This window comes from Pterocles gutturalis, unplaced genomic scaffold, assembly GCF_000699245.1.
Source record: "Pterocles gutturalis isolate BGI_N339 unplaced genomic scaffold, ASM69924v1 scaffold30667, whole genome shotgun sequence".
In the NCBI taxonomy this organism is placed as follows: Eukaryota; Metazoa; Chordata; class Aves; order Pterocliformes; family Pteroclidae; genus Pterocles; species Pterocles gutturalis.
Genome location: NW_010114057.1, coordinates 43,992 through 67,548, shown reverse-complemented (window position 1 = coordinate 67,548; position 23,557 = coordinate 43,992). Strand labels below are relative to the sequence as shown.

Genomic DNA, 23,557 nt, shown 5'->3' with positions numbered 1-23,557 from the left:
GCATCACAGGCAACCTGTGAGCTCCCTGTTTTCTCCTTTTGTGTATGTGACTTTGCACAGAGCAGCTGCTGCCTGTTCAGCACTCGCTTCTGAGGTGCAGTGTGAAGGGAGGCTATCTCCAAGGGGGACATATAGGGTGCCCCTAATCACTTTAGGTCTATTGAAAACATCTGAGACTATGCTAAAGGCTGTATGACAAAGGCTGCAAATGTTCTTGGTGCATGCATTTGACAGGCTGCATTGCTGCTTTGGAGGGTGTTTTGCTCAGCACTCACCCGTGTTCCACACACAGCATGTCTCATTTCTCTGGGGACAGCCGCTGGTACAGCTGTAGTGTACAGATGCTGGGACTGCGGTGTGCATTGCCACCAGACCTGGTGCTCGTGTACTGCTGCCCATGAAGAAGACTTTGGCAAAATAACTCAGATGTGTGATATAAATCACTGAATGTCCCTGATACACAGCCTTCAGAAAGCTATGAGCACCGGCCTTAACAGTTTTTCTGAGCTCTCATAACTGACTGCTTGCATTAATATAAGCCATTTTTATAAATTCATTAAAACAGCCACCTTCATCCTATTTTCTTCATGAGAACTAATCCCTTCAACCCACAGTTAATCTCATCTACATAAATTTCAAGCTTTTGAGGGCATGGTTGCTTGCTTTCTTTATGCAATGAAGAGGCTGGCTGGGATTTAAGAGCTCACTGTAACACAGATATGCAACAATTGATGTAGTCTGGCAGCCAACAACAGCAATATGAAATCCAGCCCTAAGTGCCAAGACTGAGAAGTTTAGATGGTGACAAACACTTCTTTTCATCTGTAGTGAAACTAGGAAAGCTGCCTAATGTGTCTAAAGAAACCACCACAGGCAGTCCACAGCTTGCACCCTGCCAGCGTCCTCAGAAGATTGCAAAAGACGTGTTACTCTTGGCCAGACATTCCTTGACAGGTCTGATGCTTTCTGCACTGGACAGTCTCTAAGCACAGTGGATGGCAGCAGAGTATGTACAGGAGCCCTTCTTCCCCCATCACGTCATGCACCAGCACTAGAGCCCCTCTGCTCTTGCCTTCAGCAGGGGAAGGTGCCCGTGCCATGCAGCATGCCTTGCCCTTGCTCTAGCACTCTTATTTCCTCTATGGAATCTGACGGGCATTTCTCTCTGTTTGCTCTTCTGTATGCTCTTCACTTTCTGCACTGAATTTGACCACAGAAAACCAAGTAAATTTTAGCAGTATGCTTGATGCATTCAGGATCTTTGCAATGGGATGGGAACAGGGCCAGTAAGCAGATCTAGGACTAAACACCTTCACTCTCTGCTTATCACAATCCGGTAGAGAGGTCCCAAAGCTCTTGTGACGAGTGGGAGTGAGCTCTGAACTGCAGGGCAGCCTGAAGTAGTGCCTACCCCTGCAAAGCCATCAGCCAGCTGCCTGGCCCCACTGCTTTGCAAATACAGGGACCAACTCTACAGCCACTGCTCTGTACTTGGCAGGTACTCTGGATGCAGTTTAAAATATCCACAGGACAAGGTTTAAGGAAGTGCAATATAACCCCAGAAAATATTTTGGCTTATTGACAGAAACTTGCCAGGTTTAATGGCACCCAGCTTGCTAGAGCAGACACAGACGCACAATGACAGAGCAGTTTTCACATCATTTGCAGTACTTACTGTTTAGGCAGTAACTTCCACACTCTGCAGTGAGTCAGCACAAAACAAAACAAGAACATTCTCATTTTATTTTTCTTAAAATAAAAATCTCCCTTTGTTCAGTTTCATGCCCACCTTCCTACAAATGCATGATCCCTGCCTCCCATTTGCAACTATGATCACCTGTGAAGGTGGCACTCTTTTATTATTGTTTTTCCCCAACCACTTATAGTTGCCTGCTCAAAACACATGAAGGTGCAGACAGGTAGGACCAGCACCTGGTCTGCTAGTCCTAGTTTTCAAATCCCAGTCACTTACCATGGCTTACCCAGGGATCAGCTCTAACCTTGGAAAGGCAACAGTTCGTTGTTCTACCCCATCTTACAATTAAGTATAAAAATATCTTTAACACTCCCCACAGCTTGGACAGAAGATATAAAACCTAACAATGCCAGCAGAAACTACTGAATCCTCGGCCAAAGATCCATTACGATACAAATCAATACTTCATATACCTCATACCAGAATCATGTAAGTTTAGTTTTATAAGTGGCATGTATAATTTTGCAGAATGAGGCCCAGTCCCTCAGAAGAACTTTTGTTTTTTCAGGGTGCAGGGTTGCAGCAGCCCAAAAGCAAGTAGGATGGAGACCGCACCTTCAGCCTCTCACATGTCAGCTGACTGCACTAACCAAAATCCTGTTCTGAAACAGAAGTGGACACAGACATGCATCCTGCCTTAGCCATGTCTACACTCTACCAAAGAGACACAGGTAAGGATTATTTTGAGAAATCTGCTCCAGGTTCATGAAGGCTGTTGTGGACTGAGGTTCAGGAGGGACCTCCAAGCTCTCTGCACATCCATCAGCAAAATTTGGATTTTCAGTGTCTGCTGAGGCCAAGTGCAGGGGAGTTGAGAAGCACCTGAACAGCAGCCACAGAAGACAAGTGACTCGTGCTTTTGCACATTCTTTAAAATGAGTTGAAGTTGGATTCACACAGGAAGCAGCACCCAGGATCTAGTCCAAGCCAAAGGCACAAGGTGCTTCACACAGTCTCTGGAAGCCTGGACGCCCATTCAGGTTCTGACAGAGAGGAGAGCGGAGGCATGCCAGCCCAGCGGCAGCACCACCAGTGTCACGAGGCGGGGGCAGCAGGGTGCAGCTCGGCACACTGCTGCTCTCGGGGCTTGGTGCAAGTCAGCAGCAGACAGCAGTGAGGAGCTGCGGCCTGAGCAATGCACAGGAGCTCACTGAACCGGCAGGCAGTCGCACACCCAAGCTGCAAAGCATTCACTTGCCTTGACTCCCCCTGGAGACCTTGGTACTGCTGCAGATACCATCTTGAAGTCAGGAGCTTAGCACCCTGCACATACCTAGAAAGCCGAAAGCGCAATTCTCCCTCCTCCCCACAGAGAAGCTGGGAGAAATGACGTTGCTCCAGCTATTAGTTAGACCACAACAACGTAAGTAAATTGTATTTTGCATTGTATTTTAATAAAATGTTTTTGTTCTGAGATATTGTGTGTTTTGGACGAAAAGGCCAAACTATTCATCATGATTTAACCAAAACCACTACTTTTAACTTTGAAGTTTGTGCCTGTGGGAAATGAAGCAGTGGGTGAAGACAATAATGTCATTGAGCTCTTCTGAACCGAGTTCGCTGTTACAAAACCTTCCCCTGGGAATTTTTCAAGATCAAGCCTGACAGAAGGGAAACACCTCCATCTAGTGGAATAATCCAAAGCACGTTTTTCATGCAATCTGACCGCTTTCCTGAATCTAAGGTTTGAATTATTACAGTGGCTCTGAAGAAAGAAGAATAACGTGCATCAGGGCAGGTGTTCCTCCTCGGTAGTCTCCATTGCCATACCAAGGTACAGTTTGTGCAGATGGTGAAATTATCATCAGAGTAGCCAGCGTCTAAAAAAGAACTAGGCCTTTCTGTATATGGCAATAGCATTTGTTGCAAGCCCTAGGGAGGATAAAATTACAAGGGTTGCCAGTGCTTATGCTTCAGGTCGTGACATAGTCACTGGCTGGAGGACACTGACAGGAATTCCCCCTTTGTATAGCGCTGCATAATTAGGGAGGTGTATGAAGTGTTCAGTGTTGGCCATCACAAGCAGCCAGATACCAAGCTGCTATCTATGGATCATAGCTCTCTGCTAGGATGACAGTTACCATGTTCTTAAATAACAAAACAAATTCTTCCCTGGGTACATGGAATGTGCAAGGATGCAGAGGGAGCTCTGGCCTCCAGGGTTTCTATTTCAAGGGATATGTACAACAGCAGTTGTAGGTGCTAAATCTCTCTTATTTTTGTGATCAACTCCGGATCTCTATATTGAAAAGCAGCCATTGTTACCTTTTTGACAATGTTGCCCATCAAAGCCCAGGGGACAGTCACATTCATAGCTGTCCTTCTTGGGAACGCAGGTGCCTCCATTTGCACATGGTGAGCTCACACAGGGGTGGGCAGCATTGGCTAGGTTCATTCCAAAAGTGAAATCCCGTTTCACATCAATTGTCCGGTCATTCAATACAATCTATGTGTTAAAAAAAAAAAAAAAAAAGAAAGGGAGGAAAACACATGCCATAAACTTCCAAATTCCCAGTATTGTACTGTTAGTCAGAAGACTTCTCTAAAAGACTTCAGAGAAACATAACACTTAAGACTTAGCCAAAACCCTATTTCTTGTAATGTGTGTTTTCCAGTTGCAGAGGTCCAGCCCACTCTGTTGCTCATCCTGACCGGCTGGAGATGAATTTCTTTTGTGTTTTGTGACACAGCCCTTGGCAACACCCATATGGGGTGAAGCTGTGTGGGATTTACCAGTCTTGTGTTTGAACACTGGTGCAATGCTTTGTAGCTGAGCCGTGAGTTAGGACGGTACAACTAGATGAGCGTTGCTGAGGAAAATCCTTTCTGAGATCAGGAAACCTCCCAGGAGATGAGTGTTGACAACAGAAATAGTAAGCAGAACAGCTTGCTTTTCACATTCTTTATTGCTTTCTATTATCGCAGCTTGCCTGAAAGAAGCTGGGGTTAAAATGGATTAAAAACATAATTAATGACTTCACAAAACCATTTGTATATAAACTGAAGAGAATTGTTAAATGTTGGGATTTTTCCGATGTGTCAGCAACATATGTTCTCCAATATAAACTGACATTTGTATAATCTGAACTGATATCTTGGTAGAGAGATTACTTGTAGGTGCAGCTTCTGATCTCAGCTACATCAAAGTAAGAAGTCTATTTTCACAAACAAATTGATTTTAAGGCCAGAAGTGAGGACCTGCACAACTCCGACTATGCACATTAGGGGGCTGTACTGGGAGAAGGGGTTGCATCAAGCACATAAACTCTGTTTGAAACAGCACTAAACAACTCCAACAGCAGAAAAACATCCAGTCCTGTCATAAAGATGAACCAGTGGAGACTCCACTACCCTTTCAGCTTCTTTCTGACTTCCAGCTACATAGTTCCACAGGTTAACAAGCCCCAGCTCTTAAAAATGTGTCCCTTATTTCCAGACTTATCTTCAGCTTCCAGCCATTGTTTCTCATTGTGCCTTTTTATGCATCATTTCAGAACCAGGTACTCAAAGAAATCTCACCCTCATGTAGGAACAATCAGACCATTAAAAAAGTCACTTCTTAACCTTATATAAGTAACTAAATAGACTGAGATCTTAGGTCTTTCTACACATGGCATGTTTTCCAGTACTTGGTGATGTTTGTAGCTTTATTTCTATACAATTCTCCAAAATCTCACTATGTGTAAACACAGCAGTCAACGAATAGTCTCCCAGTGCCCAAAAGCAGGTGATACTCTTGCTTGACATCCCATCCAGGCCTCAGAGAAGGAAAATTCACCATCCTAAATACATCACAGAAGTAAGGGCTCACAGTATTTCTCAATCCTTATCAGTGCCTCTGTACACTAGGGTACAACCTCTCGCCCTTCAAGTGTGACCTGTGCTAACTGCCCCTAGGGTCCCTATCTTGCACTCCAAAATGCACTCTATTTAGTCAAGCCCACCCTTCCAATGACATTTGTGTGACTGACCTGTTCCCATCACTATTACACACTGCTCCAGTTTTCTTGAACTTCATGCTTTCTGCTAGACAGCTGATAAAGACAGTGAAAAATGTTGGACCAAGTGACAAAATCATTTACGCTGAATTGCAATTCCCTTTCTGCCTTTGACCAATTGTTATGAGATGTGCTATTAGACTTTTTATTTGTTAAGTAAATCTGATGCACTAATTCACTCATTTAAAACCCTGAGGATTCAAGGCCAACCTTTCAGCTTTATACAAATTATTTTAAGTATGCCTAGGGAGAGCAAATGTTAGTTCAGTTCGAATTTTCTTTTGATTACTTATTAGGACTTACTGCTAATTTACAGATTTATTCTCCAGAAGAGAACTGCACCCATGCACATCTGACCCCACTGGAACATCATCTTTAATGTCTGCCAACAATGAAGAAGATCTCCTCCAATTCATGTGCTCCATATAAAATTGTAAGAGGGGAAAGCAGTGAGGTGTGAAACTGCTGTCTATCATAAGAATAGGCCAGCTGGACTGTGATCCAGTTGAATTTGCACACTATTTTTTACTCGTTACTGTATTGGTTACATCAGACATTTAGCTGCCTCAGTCTGCGTACACTGAAGTATTTGAGCATTTCTTCTGTTCATTTCCCTATCATTTCCCTATATATAGGCTACAGGGCACTCTGAGGACTCTAATCTTAACATAGTTTTGTAAATCCTTCTGAACTTGATCCCATATGGCTTCTGCTCACTTATTAGAAATTAACAGGGAGACCGGCAGTGGTAATATTTACTGGCTATTAAAGTTAGACTGACTTTCCACTGTGAAATATGTATTCAAGCACTTTGTGATGGGCTCTTGAGGTGAAATCTTGGATTATTTTGAATATTGTCAGAGGTATAAGGGCAGGTTTCCACCTAAAGTGTGCAGTGGATGAGATGGAAGTAAATGTAAATGCCTCCAGTGTGCTTCTCTGGGCACATACCTTCTGGATGCTCCCGCTGAAGGGTCTGAGGATCCCAGAGTTCTTCTTCACAGCATCATAATTAGGGACTCCACCAATAAATATTTCAGAGCTGCACTTAATCTGTGTGAAAGCCCCCTGCGAGAAACACAAGAATAACGTTTTATTCAAGTAGCTGGAACCACGCTCATATCTTCAAATTAGCTTACATTAGATATTATAGTTTACTTCAAAGCCTCTTTACTGCTGCCAAATGCGTTTCTTTGTACAATTCTCTCAAGAAAGCCACTGTAGGACATTCTTTACTGACTGTGATTTACCCTAATCAAAACTAGCTGAAAAATCTCAAGTGTTTCAAAATGGGAATACTGAAGGAAGAAAGAAAGGAGAGTCACTCATTGTGATTTCTGACTGTACATCTAGCTCTATTTTCAATGTCTTGAGGTACACTGATATAAATCTAGAACCAGAATGAGGTTCATAAAGTTAAAGAGCAAAGTCCATGCGACAGTGACTCATTTAATGTTTCCAACATCAAAAAAAGATAATCTATAGCAAGTTATGGGGCTAAATGAAATAAACACTGAGTTTGCATTAGTTACCAGAAGCAGTTGCTCAGGATACCTGATGGGACTAGTCAGGATCCTGGTGTGAAGTGAAACATGTTTAACAGCTAAGGACAAGATAACTGTGCAACTACAGTCTTGCAGAAGCTCCTGTGATCTATTTGTTGGGAGCTCCCAGCCAACCTCCTTCTGCAGCTGCACTGCAGCACTTAGAGAAAAAAAAACCAAGGGTCTCAATCTTGACCCATCTATCTCAAGAAATCTCAGCTGCTCCATTTGAATGTTTCCCATTCAATCTGTTTCTTGACAGACAACTGGAATTTCACTTTATTTATATTTTTCAAGAAAAGTCCAAGCTTTAAATAGTTTCACAGTTTGCAGAAAAACCTGCGGATTCTTCTGCTAACAGGCTCTGGAGTCCGGTTTTCTGGTGACACTTTCCACTAGGAAAGAATAAAAGACATTTACTAAGCAGTTCTAGCCTTACGTTCTTGGGATAAAAAAGTACCTCCGCATATGCATTTTAGCACTTAGAGTGAATACCTTGCTCAGTACAAGCAAAAATTCTCCTTACAAACTGGACTCACTATGACCACTTGGTTAGGGAAGGATAAAATGCAAGTCATCAACTGTCTGAGTATTCCAGCCCTTACTCTGTTCTGAAAATCAGTTTTGCAAGGAGAAAAGAAAGAAACTCTTCTCTTTTTGCCTACCTTTCCAGCATAATATTCAGAGAGAGGTAAAAACAGGACTTTGTGCATATAATTTTCAATCATCCTTCTCCAGACAAACACATTTCACAGTGCATACGTTATTGAACAGACTTAGCCACAACCAGTAAGCATCAAGAAAAGAACCTCAAGAACATGTATGAATCAAACACAAATACATGAGTCCAGTTACATGGCAAGAGCAAGTAAGGCTGTGATTTCAGCTGCCTTTGCAAGGATTTCTGTCCTCAGAGGGAAGACTTCAAGGGCAAATTTCCAGTTTTGGACTTAAGAAAATGTTGCCCTAATGTACATACTTTTTTGAGCTTATTAAGAGCTTTGAGAGCAGCCTGTGTAGTTTACCATGTAATTATTTTATAGTCTAACAGCTGTACTCATGACCAGCCATGCTATACGCTCACCTCCGCCATCCCTTCCACTGGCTTTTGTTTGTCCACTTGCAGGATACCATTCTTCGCTGTGCGAGACACTCGCAACTCATGCCACTGACCTAGACTGACAGGTTCTTCACTCCTGTTTTAAGGGGAAAAAAACTTTCAAGTATTTTATGCTTTTGCCTTTCTAATATTTTCAAGTATTGTTGTGATGTTAAAAAGTCAAGTCCTGTGGGATGATTTTCTAAATAAGAAACAAAAATAAATCAGTGTTTCTTTCCTTATAAGGAAGTAACAATTTCTGAGCCCCATCAGCAAAGGAAAATAAGACCATGCTCATACAGGAAATAACTAGCACTCTACTGTTATTTATAAATTAAATATTTCTATAATCAGCATGCATTCCATCTACCTCTGAGCTGATTTTTCCGCTCAGTCATTTATAATACATAAAGACAAATTTTTGCCTCAGCTGTACATCCTCATTTCAAAATGACATAAGCCTGGAGGTAAAGCTTTCCAATTGATGGTTCATATAATCACACATTCTTCATTCTCTTTTGAAACAGAACTACTTTGTGTTGGCTTATCAGCTCTATTTATGCTGTCTCCTACAGTGATTTCTACACACACATGTGTGCGTGCAGCCTGGCTGGTGTAAATAAGGGGAAGTAACTAAAATATGATCTGAATGATGTGATGAGATTCTGGATAGAAACAGTAATCCTCAGTTGTGCAAAGCATTCACCAGTTTCAAAGGAAGAGTTTTAAAACTGTTCTTACAATCTTTATTAATATGAATAGCAACCTGTATAAAGGCCAAAACCACATTCCCCTTTACAAGTTCTACAGAACTTTTGTATCTTGCTTTCAAATGTCATTTTACTACACTGGTTAAAGCATTTTATGTCTAAATGTTATCTTGTAGCCTTTCCTCCAGGAGCAATGAAAACTTGTGTTTGATTCACTGGTTAAGCTGGAAAAATCAGAAACCATGTTATCATGAAGACTTTCTAGCATTCAATGAAAAAACACAAAATTGTTTTGGGTGCAATAAAGTTTTGTACTTTCAGGCTACTTACATTTAAAAATGGAAAAAAGATATATTTCAAAATGAAAGAACTGAGAAAATTGTGATTTTAAATAGTGAATCAATGGTGACTCAAATGCTGATTAAAAAGGTATATAATTTTGAAAAAGTGAAAATAACAATTTCAATCTTTTTCTTTTTTTTATGAACAATCAACATGAGCTTTGAAATATTTTTATTGTAATTATTTTGCTCCTCCAAATTTTCTCAAAGACCCTTTTCATCTCTTTGGACAATGCTGGCAATATTACTTTGACACTTGGTGCAGAAAAACTCCATAAAAAATATAATTGATCAACGCCATTCACTTGGCCTTTTTCTCATGTAGCAGCATTTAGGGTTTAACTGCCTTGGGTAAATCAATAGGTAACAGAATTTAATCACCTTGGAGAAGTCAATATATACATATAAAAGAACCAGAGAGGTTTGGCTACCTGGTAAGTGGCAATACACATGTTTTATCTCCTCTGCTGATCAGGTCATCATCATGCTAACCCTCCTGCTCTGTTAGATTTAATTACAATTAGGGAGGATTAAGCCTTGCAGAGTCATCACTTCAGAGCTGCAAGCTATTTCTTGGATTCACAGGCTTTTTGAAACCAGCATGAGCTTGGCAATGTTTTCTGCCGGCATTTGAACACTTCTGGCTCTTCATCTGCTCTGGGGTTAAGAACTACTTTTCCCTGCATAAACTGAACCTTGAAAAATACACCAAATGATGTAGATCTTGATCCTGTGAATGCCTGGCCAAGGGAGGACAACTGAGGCCAGAGGACAACTGAGACAACTTGGTAAATAGCCCAGGTTCTGCACCCGTCCATCCATTCAGCAACCCTGCTCCCTCCTGAGCCCCCTGCGCACACTGTTCTGCTTCCATCCTGGGACACTTCAGGCAAAACCCAAGCTTCACCAGCATCAGCTTTCCCACTGCTGCTGCTGGCATACATAAATGAGCTTGCCTCATCCTTAATTATAAAGACATGATGATTATATTATAATATTTAACAGAGACAGGCAGGATGACCAGAGTTGTATCCCTGTTTAGGACAAAGGGGAGGTGTGAAGCAGTATAAGGAAAACCAAGGCAGACTTTTAAGTGGGTAATGGCTAAGTAGGCATGAAAAACAGGGAATCTGTTTATTTTATGTAATCACGGACACAGCTGACAACAGGGTGCAAGTTGCAAGTAGCACAGGTTATCTAGAAAAAGGAGATGAATAGGACATCCTGACAACTTCCAATGAAGCCTGCCAGTCTCACGAGTCTCCCCCATCAACTTATCTCACCCCACTCTTTTCCCCCAGTGCAGGTGAGCCAGGTGCCTGCTGGCATCCTGCTCACTCTTCTGCTTTCCAATAGAAAGGGGCAGCTTCCACTCCCATGTACATGCTTGTGGGTCTTGACACATTTTACAAGCCTACATCTCAGTTAAACTTTAGTCCAAGGCGTTCTGAAGTGCTACAGTACTGGGGGGAGGAGGGGGGGAGCAGAAATTATGTCTACTTTAATGTCTTATGGTTGCCAGTAATAGAAATTAGACAGCTGTAACCAGAAAAAGACTGAAGGCTGTTGTAAGACGTGCCATTCTGGGTTGGAGCAAAGGTCTCTGACATTAGCTATTTCTGCTGTTTTTCAGCAAGAGAAAAGAACAGGGAAAGTATGGAGTGATTCTTCCCTTGATACATCCTTACAGCTTCTGGCAACTTGTCATTTAGCAATTTCCTGAGTCAGAGGCTGCATCCGTACAATTGTGTTTGATCTCCCTCAATGGAGCTTTCTTCAAATTTTTCTAATTTTTTTTTTTTAAAGCCTATTTATAGTTCTGGCATCTGCAACATGCTGTGATGATTAGTTTCCACAATTTATTTATGTACTGTCTGAAAAAAAAAAGTCTTATATTCTTTGTTTGCTATTCTTTGGTTTGCAGTTTCACTGGGTTCCTTCTAATTCTTCTGTACTGAAAAAATACAGAATAATCATTCCTTATTTAAGTCCGTATCATTCACAATTTAAATATTTGTATCATACTCCCACCAAACCCCTCCTTTTCCAGGTTGAAGGGTCCTGCTGTATTTGTGGAAGCTGTTTCTTTCCCTCTCCTGGATATCAACACTGCTCTTCTTTCTTAATATTGCTTATTTCTTCTGAAATGAAGTGACCAGCATGGCAGCAAGTTTTCAAGACAGGGTGCATTGTGTATTTTGCAGAGGCATTGTTCCTTATTCCATTCCTAATAATCCTCTGCATTGTACATTACATTTCAGTATTTGTCTCTAAGCAGTTTGCTGTTGCTTTCACAGAACTATCCATGACAACTCCAGGATCTTTCTCTGTCTGACAACACTAACTGTATTGCCACAGCCATGCATTGTTAGGGTTGGGCATTATTTTGCATTTTCTCCCTTGAAATTTCATCTCTCACTCTGCCATCTGAATGGGTTGGTTTGCTTGAGTGGAAAGTGGAAAATCAATACATTTCTCCTAATCACAGTATAGCCAGAATTCCTGATGTCCATCCACAGGAAATATACAGCATGCGAGACTTGCAGACAATGTACACATTTTGCATAAATTTTATACAGATTATTTCTAAATATTAGGTCAGCATGGTCAAACTGGCAGCCTCTTGGACAACATCCAAGGTACTGAGTGCCTCTGTTCGTCTCATTGCCTTTTCAGAAGAGCTCAGGGAACAGCTGCCCAGAGACTGGGCACTCAGTTACACAAAGAGAGAGAACAAACAGACCTTTCTGAGGTATTTCATTGCTCTTATCTTAGACATTAGTGTTAGGATGCGACGAATCATTCTCAGAAGGTCTGTCTTTGTCTGGGAGCCTGAGTGACTCGTTTAAACCACATATTTACCTTTCAGACTGCTTAAGTTACACAAATTGGATATTAGCTGGTACTTGCTGCCTGGAACTGGAGACTAGGATGAGGGTGCTCACAGAAGTGTCAGTACTGTGCAATCCTGTGGCTAGAATGTACATGCATAAAATATTTACAGATCCCCTAATTAGCTATGATACCATGTCATGGAGGCAAGAAGGGAATACAGAAATAAAACTAACATCTGCAGTAAGACAGCGGCATGACATGGTAACACTGATAATAAAGCTTTGAAACATAAACCTGCGTAGGAGGAAAATCCACTCCCCTTGAGTACAATTCTCCTGTTTCTGTGCTTCCTTAGAAGAAGTAGGCACTAGAGACTGATGGGGTCCTATACCTCATCATAGACTATTACTCTTTCCAGGCCTCTCCTCTCCCAGATCAGCACCGTGGCACTGTTGGAAAAGAAACACAAGCAACACTGCTTACCTGATAACAGCTGTTCCTGAGCCACAGTCGAACCTGAACTCCACGTAACCAGCCACCATGTTAACGGAGAGGAAGTCCTTGCTGTCTGTGTCATAGCTGTACAAAAGGACACCAGTTTCTAAATCTGGACGAAATGTCATCTCAAACTCCATGAAGGAAAGGTAATTCTGCAGTTCCAAGGGCCAGGGTGTGCTAGCAAATGACCTTAAGGACTCGTTGAACTGAGGTATGGCCAAGGTGAGTGCTGGAAATCCAGAATACATAAGCAGGTCACTTGAAGCTCAAAGGTAAGGGATTGACTTCTACCAACCAGTGTCAACTCTCTTTGTTAGGTACTTAAAACTAACACTAAGAAAAACAACCTAGACATTTCGTCCTCCAAATTAAAAACATTTTTTATCCTAGCCAACACTGCTTGCTTCCTTAATCCTTTCCTTTTTCAGGGATATATTTGTATTACAAAGCTTCGTGCTTTTTCTTTAGTGATTTACCATAGTGTTTTCTAAAGTAGCAAGCATGAACAATGGGTGGTGGCATGAAAAGTTCTGCAGTACAGAAAAAAACACTGCGTGTATTTGTTTGTACCTTTTTTGGAAACTGATATTGAGTCCTTTACATTTCTGAATACACAACTGACACTGGTTTTAGGAGAAAAGTGGGGCTTTTTTTAGAGCTAATGTGCAGTGGTGGAGTGGTACATTATTTTAACTTCTGAAAAGTAAGTTTGAGATGCTTAATTATAGTTAGTTTAAATAAGCAAAGAGGCTTGAGAATCACTGATTATATAGGAGATGGATGTAGCCCCAAAGTGAATGGTGGGGGAGGGTTTCACTACACGACTTTAAAAAGATAAGTAACAAATACTCTCTTCTGTCAGTGTAATAGTGTAAGACTTCCTTGGATGTCACTCTGTGGAAAACATGCTGAACACTAAATAACACACACAAAGAAATACAAGCAGCCCAGCATCATCTCACCTTCTTCGCAATGATGACCTTTAAATCCAAGAGGGCAAAGACAAATGTATGAATCTGCTTTGCTCGCAGTACAGGTACCACTGTTAATGCAGGATGCCTCATCACAAATGCCACTGCTGCACTCACCTGAACACAGAACCAGAATGTTGATTTATCAGAAAAGATTGTCAAAGAAGATTTATTTGGCTGTTGATAATTGCTATTAACCAACACAATTTGCTCTTCTGCCTAGATTCTTTCCCAGTTTGTCAAATGGTGTACAATTCAGACAAGGTAACTTGATTTTTAGCATTTTTTTTCAGTACCAAACCCCTAAGAGACCTTAAAAATAGCAAAAATTAGCCCTTACCATGACAGTTGTTGCTTTCAATCATTCCCTGGATTACTTCTCTTCTGTTCTTGTTCCTATCTTTATTTTCTCATAAAACAGAAATCTCTCTAGATAGTATACAAGCACTGTGACTTGCTTAATTTCAATTACCTGAAGTGCTTATTTGTTCACTGTAAATTCACGCAATGGTAAGCATGGAAGGTGTTAATCATCAACAACTAATCTTATTAACTAAAATGAGGTTGTCAGCCCTCTTGTCTGCACAAAAAGGGATCCATATCATCAGTATATGGGCTTTTAAAGAAGCATTTCTACTATGTTAGCACATCAACTAAAATAGCAAGGAGATGATTTCTTCTTGCTGGAACTAAGCTGAAAATGTTGTAGAACAAATAATTTACTTCTTAAAACTGATATCTAGAAAGTAAGATTATGCGATGGTCAATATACATCTTCTAAAGTTCTTGTTGATTTTGTCTACTTTCTCTCTTATTTTAGTTTCTGAGTAAATAATTCTCACCTTTCTAATTGTAACAAACTGATCTTACATATTAAGAAAGCCTAAATAAGAAATTTGTGGTGTACAATGCAGGGCTCCAGGGCTAACCCAAGGAGCATAAGCAAAATACACAAGTCCCCCAGTAGGGAGCAAATTCTTCTTTGTGGAAGGGGACAATTACCCCTTCAACCAGCTGCCCCATGTCCAGCAGTGGGAGCAGGGATGCTCACAGAGCTCACAGAGTCATCTTCTCCCCTCCTGGGCTGCACTGTAATGGCCACAGTGTATCTTATATCTGAGATCCCTCACATACTCATCAACTATCACAACAGTGACAGAAATGAGTAGCACTAGCACTGCTTTACAGATGAGGAACCTGAGGCAAGACATGTGGGTAAACAAGGATCTAGAGGTATCGAGTTTCAGAAACAAACAGAAAACTAAGACAGCGCTATCTTTAGTGCATCTGCTGCACTGTTAGTCAATGCTGGCAGTATGTTCACACAGATCAAAGTTAAACAAAGTCTCCAAGAAACAGAGAAAGTCAAGGAAGATAATGATAATGGGAGAAGTTGCAGGCTCACTGGTTTAAGGGACAGCTTGAACTGGAGCAGTATTGGTATTTAAGGACAGGCTGCTCTCACAGTGTCTCAGTGACTCATCACAGCTTTCGGACAAGCACATTTGACTACACTGAAAAGGCAAACCACAGGTTTGACAGCTGCATCTGCTTTGCTGCAGTGGCAGATGAGGAACGAGGGAAGCTGCAGCAGGAGCACAGGGTCTTTCTGTGCCTGCTCCAAACCACGAGCACTGCCTCCCCTTAGTCCAGTGGGACTTCTGCTGTAGCCAGCAGAGATGGCACAAGGGTAGGACGGACCCCTTTCCTCCCCAGCCTCAATTCTGGAGTCCATGTACCGCAACACCCCTGATGTACACACTGTGCCAACAGAGAAGAAACAAAAGACTGGCTATCAAAAACCATCCCTAAACCCTAGTAGCGTTCAGTTGCAATTTATTTATTTTAAGCTTAACTTAAACGGCATACTGTTTGCAAGTCTCTCCTGATACAGATTCATATAAGTGTGTGCAGTCATGTAAGGACAGTAAGGCTCTATCACTCAATTTCATGTCACACATGACAGAACCCAGCATTTCTTTTCATTGATGTTGATTGTTAATGCAGTAGTATGTGGAGCATTCATGGATGGGAATGAAGCTCAGCTGCAAGCCAAAAGGCAATAGAGATTAGGGCTCAGAGAACTTTAGCGCAGCTTTCATCTATCTATTTAAATTCCATAGATTCTCACTCTATCGTGAAATTACTCTCTACTTCCAAAGTCTTTTTCTTTTCAGCATCTGTTTCTTGGGCCACTGTTCTCCTCCTATATTGCACAGAAGTTTTATCATGGTATCTAGAGAATACAGAGCAATTGTTAGGAAGTTTCTCATTAATCACTTCCTTCTCGGCGTGCCAAATGCACAGCTACAGAAGGGAAGAAAAGTGACTTTGTGGCTGAAGTGTGGCATGGAGAGTTCAGTGATGTAGGATCTATTTCCTGACTTTACCACTTGCTTTCTGACTTCGGTTTACTTTTACTCTTAAACTGTTTAGATTTTGAGGTCATTAAAGCAAAGATTTAGTTGCCCTGTCTTTTTATTCAAGTGCACACTACATGGACAAAATAGAGGTGAATAAGTAAGACAGGACTAGGTAATTAACCTGCCTACTTCTCCTCTCCATCTTCTAATCTGTGAAGGGGAGATAATAACACCACTTCATAAAGCTGTTGAAAGAGTTTATTCCATAGTATTTGTAAAACATACTGTGATTCTGGAAATGAAAACAATGTATGGTCGATAGGAAAGCCTATTTGTCTCAACAGTAATGGGGTTTAATGGGGAAAAGCCCTCTACAACAGCCACAGCACTTCTGTGGATCTGAGAGATCGCTGCTTTGCTTTGGACAAGTGCAATGATGCCTTTAGGCAAAACACATTTTGTTGGTTCTATAATGTTTTAAACAGAAATACAGCATACATATTATTGATTTCTGATGATATGACTGAGTCAGTCAGGAGCATGAAGAGGCATCCTGAGAGATGCTGGCAGAAATACTCCTAGATGTAACTATGTCAGCAACACTGAGTTTCCTGCTTGCCCACCAGAACTGGTTTTACTATTTATCATGTATGGTAACTGTGTCCACAAGGGGTTTTGGTATATGAAACAGTGATGCTTACTTGCACAGTGTGATAAACCTTCCTACTACAGACCCAGCAAAAGCAATGTGCAAAGACACAGAGAAATACCATGCCAAAAATAGAGACTGCACCTTCCATCTCTCAAACATGGACCATTGCTCAATTTTTTTTCAACAGGCAAAATGTAACCCCTGGTTTATTGCTTATTAAAGACCCCACACCATTACACTTACCAACATCAGCACCACTGAGAGATTTCCCTAATGGCCAGGGTCTCATGTCAATTATCTTTCCGTTGATGTTAAGCGACTGAACGCAGCCCTGAAACCCACGGTTGGTGCCTGTGGCTCTGACCAGCCAGTACACGCTGGGGGCACCGCCAACGTAGAAGGGAGTCCGAAACGTAATTTTACTATATTGGCCCTGAAGGGAAAACAGAGCATTACATAATGTAGAACAGACTAACAGAGAGTAACTGATTAAGCCACACTGTGTATAATCAATTTTTTTTTCTCTACAAAGAATTGCGTCAGGGGATATGTAGGCTGCTCATTGGTAATTCCTTTCCATTAGTCATTCCTAAAATCAGTTTACCATTTTAAATGATATTTTTTACACCCACATCCATCATCATAACTTGGACTATTAAAAACACAGTAAAAAACTTAAAAATCACTATGTTCTGAGGAGTGATTGTGATCCATCTTTTGCCTCAATTTCTTCTTGTACTTTTGCCAAAATTGTTTCTCTTCTAAACTCTAAGCCCTGTGGGACACAGACCAATGTGATACTGCCTTTTGGACAGAACCCAGCAAGTGTTTAGCACTGAATAATAATGAAATGACAAAAAAACTACAGTAAAAACAAAGACAAGGCAAAAGGTGACAAAATTATGACTTTGTGGAGTTCTGCTCACTTTGCAAGCACTAAATTTATGCTCTATCTTCTTTTATTGGCATCACCCTGCCTATAGAAATGTACACATCTGATTTTACTAGCACTGCTATAGTGCACAGTAATGAACAACAACAAGAAAACCCCTCTTTTTACCATTGAATCAAACTCCATGCTAGTGTGATCAACACAGTTGTAATTCCTTCCATAAATTGAGCAGAATATTTCTCTTCTGTCTCCTACTCAATGTTTATTTCAAAACCTCACTGCCCTTCAGAAGAATACACTCAAAATTCCCACATTTACTCATGGCCAGTTTTGACCAATATGTCCTTCTGACAGCACTGACCTTTGTGTGTAAAGCTGTCTGGATTTTTCACCCCTGCCCTGCATCCATCTGCATCCATGGTGTTCGTAACAATAAATTATACCCCGATAGCCTATGTTATTAACTTTGTGGGCATTCACTGCACAGTGCACTGGAAAAACACATCAAATGGATTTCAGTTTCAGCACAGAAAAATAATTCCAGTGAACCCTGTGGCTAAAGAGACTTCAGATATCCGCAGGGTTTCATACTGGGCATATGCCAGAGCTGTGGGCATAAAGCTCTCCAGCCTGCCTCCAACTACTTGCCATCTCTTGTAGCTTTTGATGCTCCTGCCTCTCTTGGTCTGTCAAGATCCACTTCCCTTCCAGGCACTCTCTAGACTGTTGAAGTCAAAACGAACCAGGTCAGAAAACATTACCAGTCCGCTGACGCTAATCCAGGTCATTCTAACTAGGAAGGGCTGAGGAGGACTCACTGGAGCAACAATACTATGGAAGCAGCAAGTTCTGGTGGAGAGCAGCACCTGGAGCAATTAACTCTTTTTCTGGAGGTATTAACTCTTTTTCTGATGCAGCTGAAGCTACAAAAATGTGTGTCTACTGTCAAAGTCTTCTTGTAATAGACTCTGGGAACCATAATCTTCCTACTACCCCTTTGCTGCACCTTTCCTTCTTTGACTTCATTTTTCATGGCTATGGGTGATCTGCGTAGCCAGGTGTGGTCTTACCACCGTGCTGTACAATGGCATTGGTCTCTACTGGACACATCTCTCCTGATTCACGTTTGCCCTTTGCATGGCCTGATAGCATTGGTAAGACATTGCAACACGTGACAGACATTGAAATCTTTTCCTTTTTCATTTCCAGCTGATGAGAACTCAATGCACAGCATTTTTTTTTCCTTCAATGCCTGTACATGGAAGTGTGAAGTAATAAGATGTCTGAAGCCACTTTTCTCCAGGGCAAGGTATGGCATGCTAATAGTGGCTATCAAAGGGAAGAGGAAAAGACATCTGAAACAATTTGCAACTGACTTTTTTGTCAGCACCTGAATTTCACTTCTGTTTTCTAGCCTGGCAACAGATGAGCAGGTCAAGACATCTTCCTCTACTGTATTTTATCCTGGCAGCCTCACATGAAGTTGCTGGTGTTAACGTTAAGTCAGGGCAAAATGTTTATTTCCACTATTGTGCTTAAATCTATGTCCATGGTATACATGTAACTACACCTCTGCATACAAACCTTGTGTGGCTATATGCATATTATACATAAATCATAGAATAGTTTGGGTTGGAAGGGGCCTTAGAGATCATGTAGTTCCAAACCCCCTGCCAGGGACACCCTCCACTAGACCAGGTTGCTCAAAGCCTCATCCAGCCTGGCCTTGAACACCTCCAGGGATGGTGCAACCACAGCTTCTCTGGGCAACCTGTTCCAGTGTCTCACCACCCTCACAGTGAAAAATTTCTTCCTAATATCTAGTCTAAATGTGCCCTCTTCCAGTTTAAATCCATTACCCCTTGTCATGTTGCTACATACCCTTGTAAAAAGCCCCTCCCCATCTCTCCTGTAGGCCCTCTGCAGGTACTACAAGGCACCTATAAGGTCCTCTCAGAGTGTTCTCCAGGCTGAACAACCCCAACTCTCTCAGCCTGTCCTCATAGGGGAGGTCCTCCAGCCCTCTGACCATCTTCATGGCTCTCCTCTGAACTCGCTCCAACAGCCCCATGTCTTTTTTATGTTGGGGGCCCCAGAGCTGGATGCAGGACTCCAGGTGGGGTCTCATGAGAGCAGAGTAGAGGGGGAGAATCACCTCCCTCCACCTGCTGGCCACGCTTTTCTTGATGCAGCCCAGGACATGGTTGGTCTTCTGGGCTGCAAGCACACATTGCTGATTCATGTTCAGTTTTTCATCTACTGACACTCCCAAATCCTTCTCCTCAGAGGTGCTCTGAAGCCATTCTCCACCCAGCCTGTATTTGTGCTTGGGATTGCCTCAACCCACATGCAGGACCTTGCACTTGGCCTTGTTAAACTTCATGAAGTTGGCGTGGCCCCACCTCTCAAGCCTGTCCAGGTCCTTCTGGATGCCATCCCTTCCCTCGAGCATGCTGACTGCACCACACAGCTTGGTGTCATCCGCAAACTTGCTGAGGGTGCACTCAATCCCACTGTCCAAGTTGCTGACAAAGATGTTAAATAGCACTGGTCCCAGTGCCACAGTTGAACCTGGGAGCATGAGGCAGCAAGGGCAAGGTGACAATTCCCTGAGGAATGCCACTTGTCACCAGTATCCATTCGGACATTGAGCCGTTACAAATATATACATATACACACATATGAACCTAATTTTTCTGTCTGAGGAAGCAGAGCAGTCCTCTGACGCTTGAAAAAAAAACAATCAGGGACAGCAGCTGTAAAACCTGTCAAACTTTTAACAGCAGCCAGTACCTGAGACTAGGTGAAGTGTAGCAGAAGGGTGGCAGAGCAACCATGGAGGACAACAGCAAAACTCATGGGATTCAGTGCTGGCATATTTGTCTATGTGATTTCTAAACTGCCTATGTGTAAGAGTAATCTGTACACTGATCCCGGTTCACTAAATGCTTCAACACTGATAAATAAAAATGTACCTTTAAAATCCAATCAGTCTTCTTCTGGCAAGAAAAAATGTCATCATAATCTTGAGAGAGCCCAATTCAAGCTGCAGGTGCAGGATCACCTACCTGAGATTTTCCCGTCACTGGAGCATTGCTGTCCATCCTGAGCCAGCCATTCATGCCGTCTCTGAACAATGTGATGCTGTGCCAGTTCCCCAGCTTGATTTTGTTTTCACTCGTTATGACTGCAACTCCAGTGCCACAGTTGAACCTGGGACCATGAGGCAGCGAGGGCAAGGTGACAATCTTACATTAACCAAATAACTGAAAGTTGTTTTTAGACTCCAAACACTCCCTTCACTCCTGGGAACCTTTCTGTTTCACATTGTGTATTAGCAGATCACAGGAAAATTAGACAGCAGGTCTACATACGATCTGTTCTAAGTTCCAAACTTCATTATGTCTTTCTTCCATGGAGAAGATTTTGCCTTCTCTGGCCATACCAAGTAGACTGCAAAACCTGCCAACAGCTGAAACTGTTTCAAGATGCAGGGTATTACAGTCTGAGTTCCTGATATCACAGTAATTTCTCTTGGGAAATTTCCTAGTGCCCTGGTGAAAGGCAGTGCCACACTAGTAACTCTGTGATACTATATGAAACTCAGCACTGACAAGGAGACCTCCATGAGAGCCTCTGTGAAGCCAAATGTGAACAAAACACGCTATTTTCTCTGACTGCTATTCAGTGCAGGTGAACAGAAACAGAACTAAGGCACATCATGCAGTTTGTTATTCCCCCCTTCCAAAGGACTCACCCTCCCAAGTAAGGAGATGCTTGAGATACTCTTTCACATAGTTTATGAGACTGCAAGAAATCCCCTCCATTCTCATTTAAAAAACCTGCAACTCTCATCTAAACAAGGGATACAAGATGAAGTACAGGCCCCTTGCTGGCATTAAATCCTTTATTTTGCTACATTATCTGCAGGTCCTTTTGCTCTGAAGGAAAAACATTGACTATGCGGAGCTCGATACAGCATAAGCTTAGCAGATGCAGTGGCTCACTGGCATTTCTGATACCATAGAAATGAACCCTGCTCTAATGCCTTGAAGAAAACTGATTGTTTTGCCTTAACACTAAGGTCTGAGTAAAAAAGAGTTCAATGGGACACATGTCCACACACTAAAGAGGGATGAGAGAAAAAAATATATTGAAGAACTGATAAATTAAGTAATATTGTCCATTTTGTGCACTGCATGAGGCAGAAGTCAAAGACACGGCAGATAATCATCACATATAGCAGCCCTGGGAGGCAGCAATGGCCGCTTCTTACATCAGAATTAGTGTGGAGGTTTTACCTGAACTGGATGCTACGTCGGATGATTGCCAGTGACATAAAATCACCACGACCGTGTTCATTTTCTCCACAATATAGCAGCAAGCCATCTTCTGATTCAGCCTGCAATCATTGCATCAACATGAAAAACCAAAGTCTAAGCCTCACGGTAACAGATACATAGAAGCAACACTGGCAGACTTTTCACCAAGAAAGGGACAGCATTTTTCAGATGGAGTTTTTAACTTGCAGAATCAGAAACTGGTTGATCAGTTTTGAATCCTGCATTTGAAGAACCTAGAAAAACTTTGCCTTAATACTTAAACTGATTAAGAACTTCTCTTCTACTTTCAGGATTATACTATCAGACCTAAAAGCAAGCCTAAAAGCACTAAAGACTGTCAGACATGTTCCATATGAGACCTCTGAGCACACAGTCTAGCAAGGACGTCCTAGCAAGCCTGTTAAGTGCAGACACATCAGACTTACTGCACATGAATACACACACACTGCTTCACATGTTCAGTGGGCCTGACACTTTTCCAGTTGAACAACCTGTGCAAGCAGGATTTCTCCGTATGTGCGCAGCAGCTGACACGGCAGCTTTTCACAGCCACCCTGCATTTTAAGCTGACAACTTGCCAGAAGAGTGTTACATCACCATGAAAGGTGCATTGGAGAGCTTGGTCACCCTTCCTACAGGCAGCCTTACCAGTTCTGTCTGTAATACACAGACAGCATTAACACAAGACACCGTGGGATGTATCTCATCACTTCAGACCTGTAGTTTAAGTAGTCCAGTATCTTGCATATATTAGTAGCCACTTTCCCAAACTTCAGAGATACAAGATAAACCCGACTTAAATCTTGCAAGGTGGAAAAGGAACTCTGGATATAGCGTAGTATTTTGCTCAGTACAACAAGATCACAGTTTCCTATATTTAAAGATACCACATGCCACTTCCAAACTGAAATCCACAAAAATTCCAGGTGTACTTCAGCCTGTAGCTCATTCACGTGGCTATGACTTTGCTAACATACATTGGTGTTAGTCTGCAATGCCAGTATTACTAGTCCCTGGGACTCTTTCACGCACTGCCTACCAATTATGGATTAAAACATTTTAGCTCAATTTATCAACTTCATTTGCATTCACCGAAGGTGAAGACAGATCGTTAAAAATGAAGGTTATGTATAGGTTCACCACAATCACATTATAAGCTATACTGAAACTAAGTTATCGTTCTGTTGTCCATAGCATCAGAGTAAGTACATAAAATTTAAAGCTCCTATTTGAGCTTCGAATTGCTTAAACTCACCCTGAATTCAAGGGTAATTTGAAAGGTCTGATAGGAGTTTTTCAGTGGTTCAAAGGTAATGTATGAGTAGCCAGAGAACTGAGGATACTGGATAGCAATATCTGAAAAGCAAAGACAGAAGCATGTTATTTAGCAGTTTTCTCCCATATCAAAATCAATATACACATTTAGCAACAGATAACATCAGGTGAAAATGAAAGGCATAGCTCCTCTGGAGACAACCATCAGTCAGAAGTAGTCAACAATCAGTTAACCTATTGCCTTGTCCTCCCATCACCTTTCACAACTCATTCCTTTATT

The 23,557-nt window shown here is 41.8% G+C and overlaps 1 protein-coding gene across 1 annotated transcript in view; it reads right to left on the bottom strand.

Moving 5' to 3' along the window:
* Positions 1-23,557, bottom strand: part of EGFLAM (EGF-like, fibronectin type III and laminin G domains) — a 56,232-nt gene that overhangs the window by 6,169 nt on the left and 26,506 nt on the right. Inside the window, exons 10-19 of the mRNA XM_010074723.1 lie at positions 23,258-23,358; positions 21,961-22,061; positions 20,728-20,872; positions 17,011-17,200; positions 13,744-13,869; positions 12,767-13,010; positions 8,383-8,494; positions 6,706-6,822; positions 4,022-4,202; positions 1,676-1,699 (exon numbers count right to left, since the gene is read on the bottom strand). Coding sequence (XP_010073025.1) covers positions 1,676-1,699; positions 4,022-4,202; positions 6,706-6,822; positions 8,383-8,494; positions 12,767-13,010; positions 13,744-13,869; positions 17,011-17,200; positions 20,728-20,872; positions 21,961-22,061; positions 23,258-23,358 — 1,341 coding nt within the window. The remainder of the gene's footprint in view (positions 1-1,675; positions 1,700-4,021; positions 4,203-6,705; positions 6,823-8,382; positions 8,495-12,766; positions 13,011-13,743; positions 13,870-17,010; positions 17,201-20,727; positions 20,873-21,960; positions 22,062-23,257; positions 23,359-23,557) is intronic.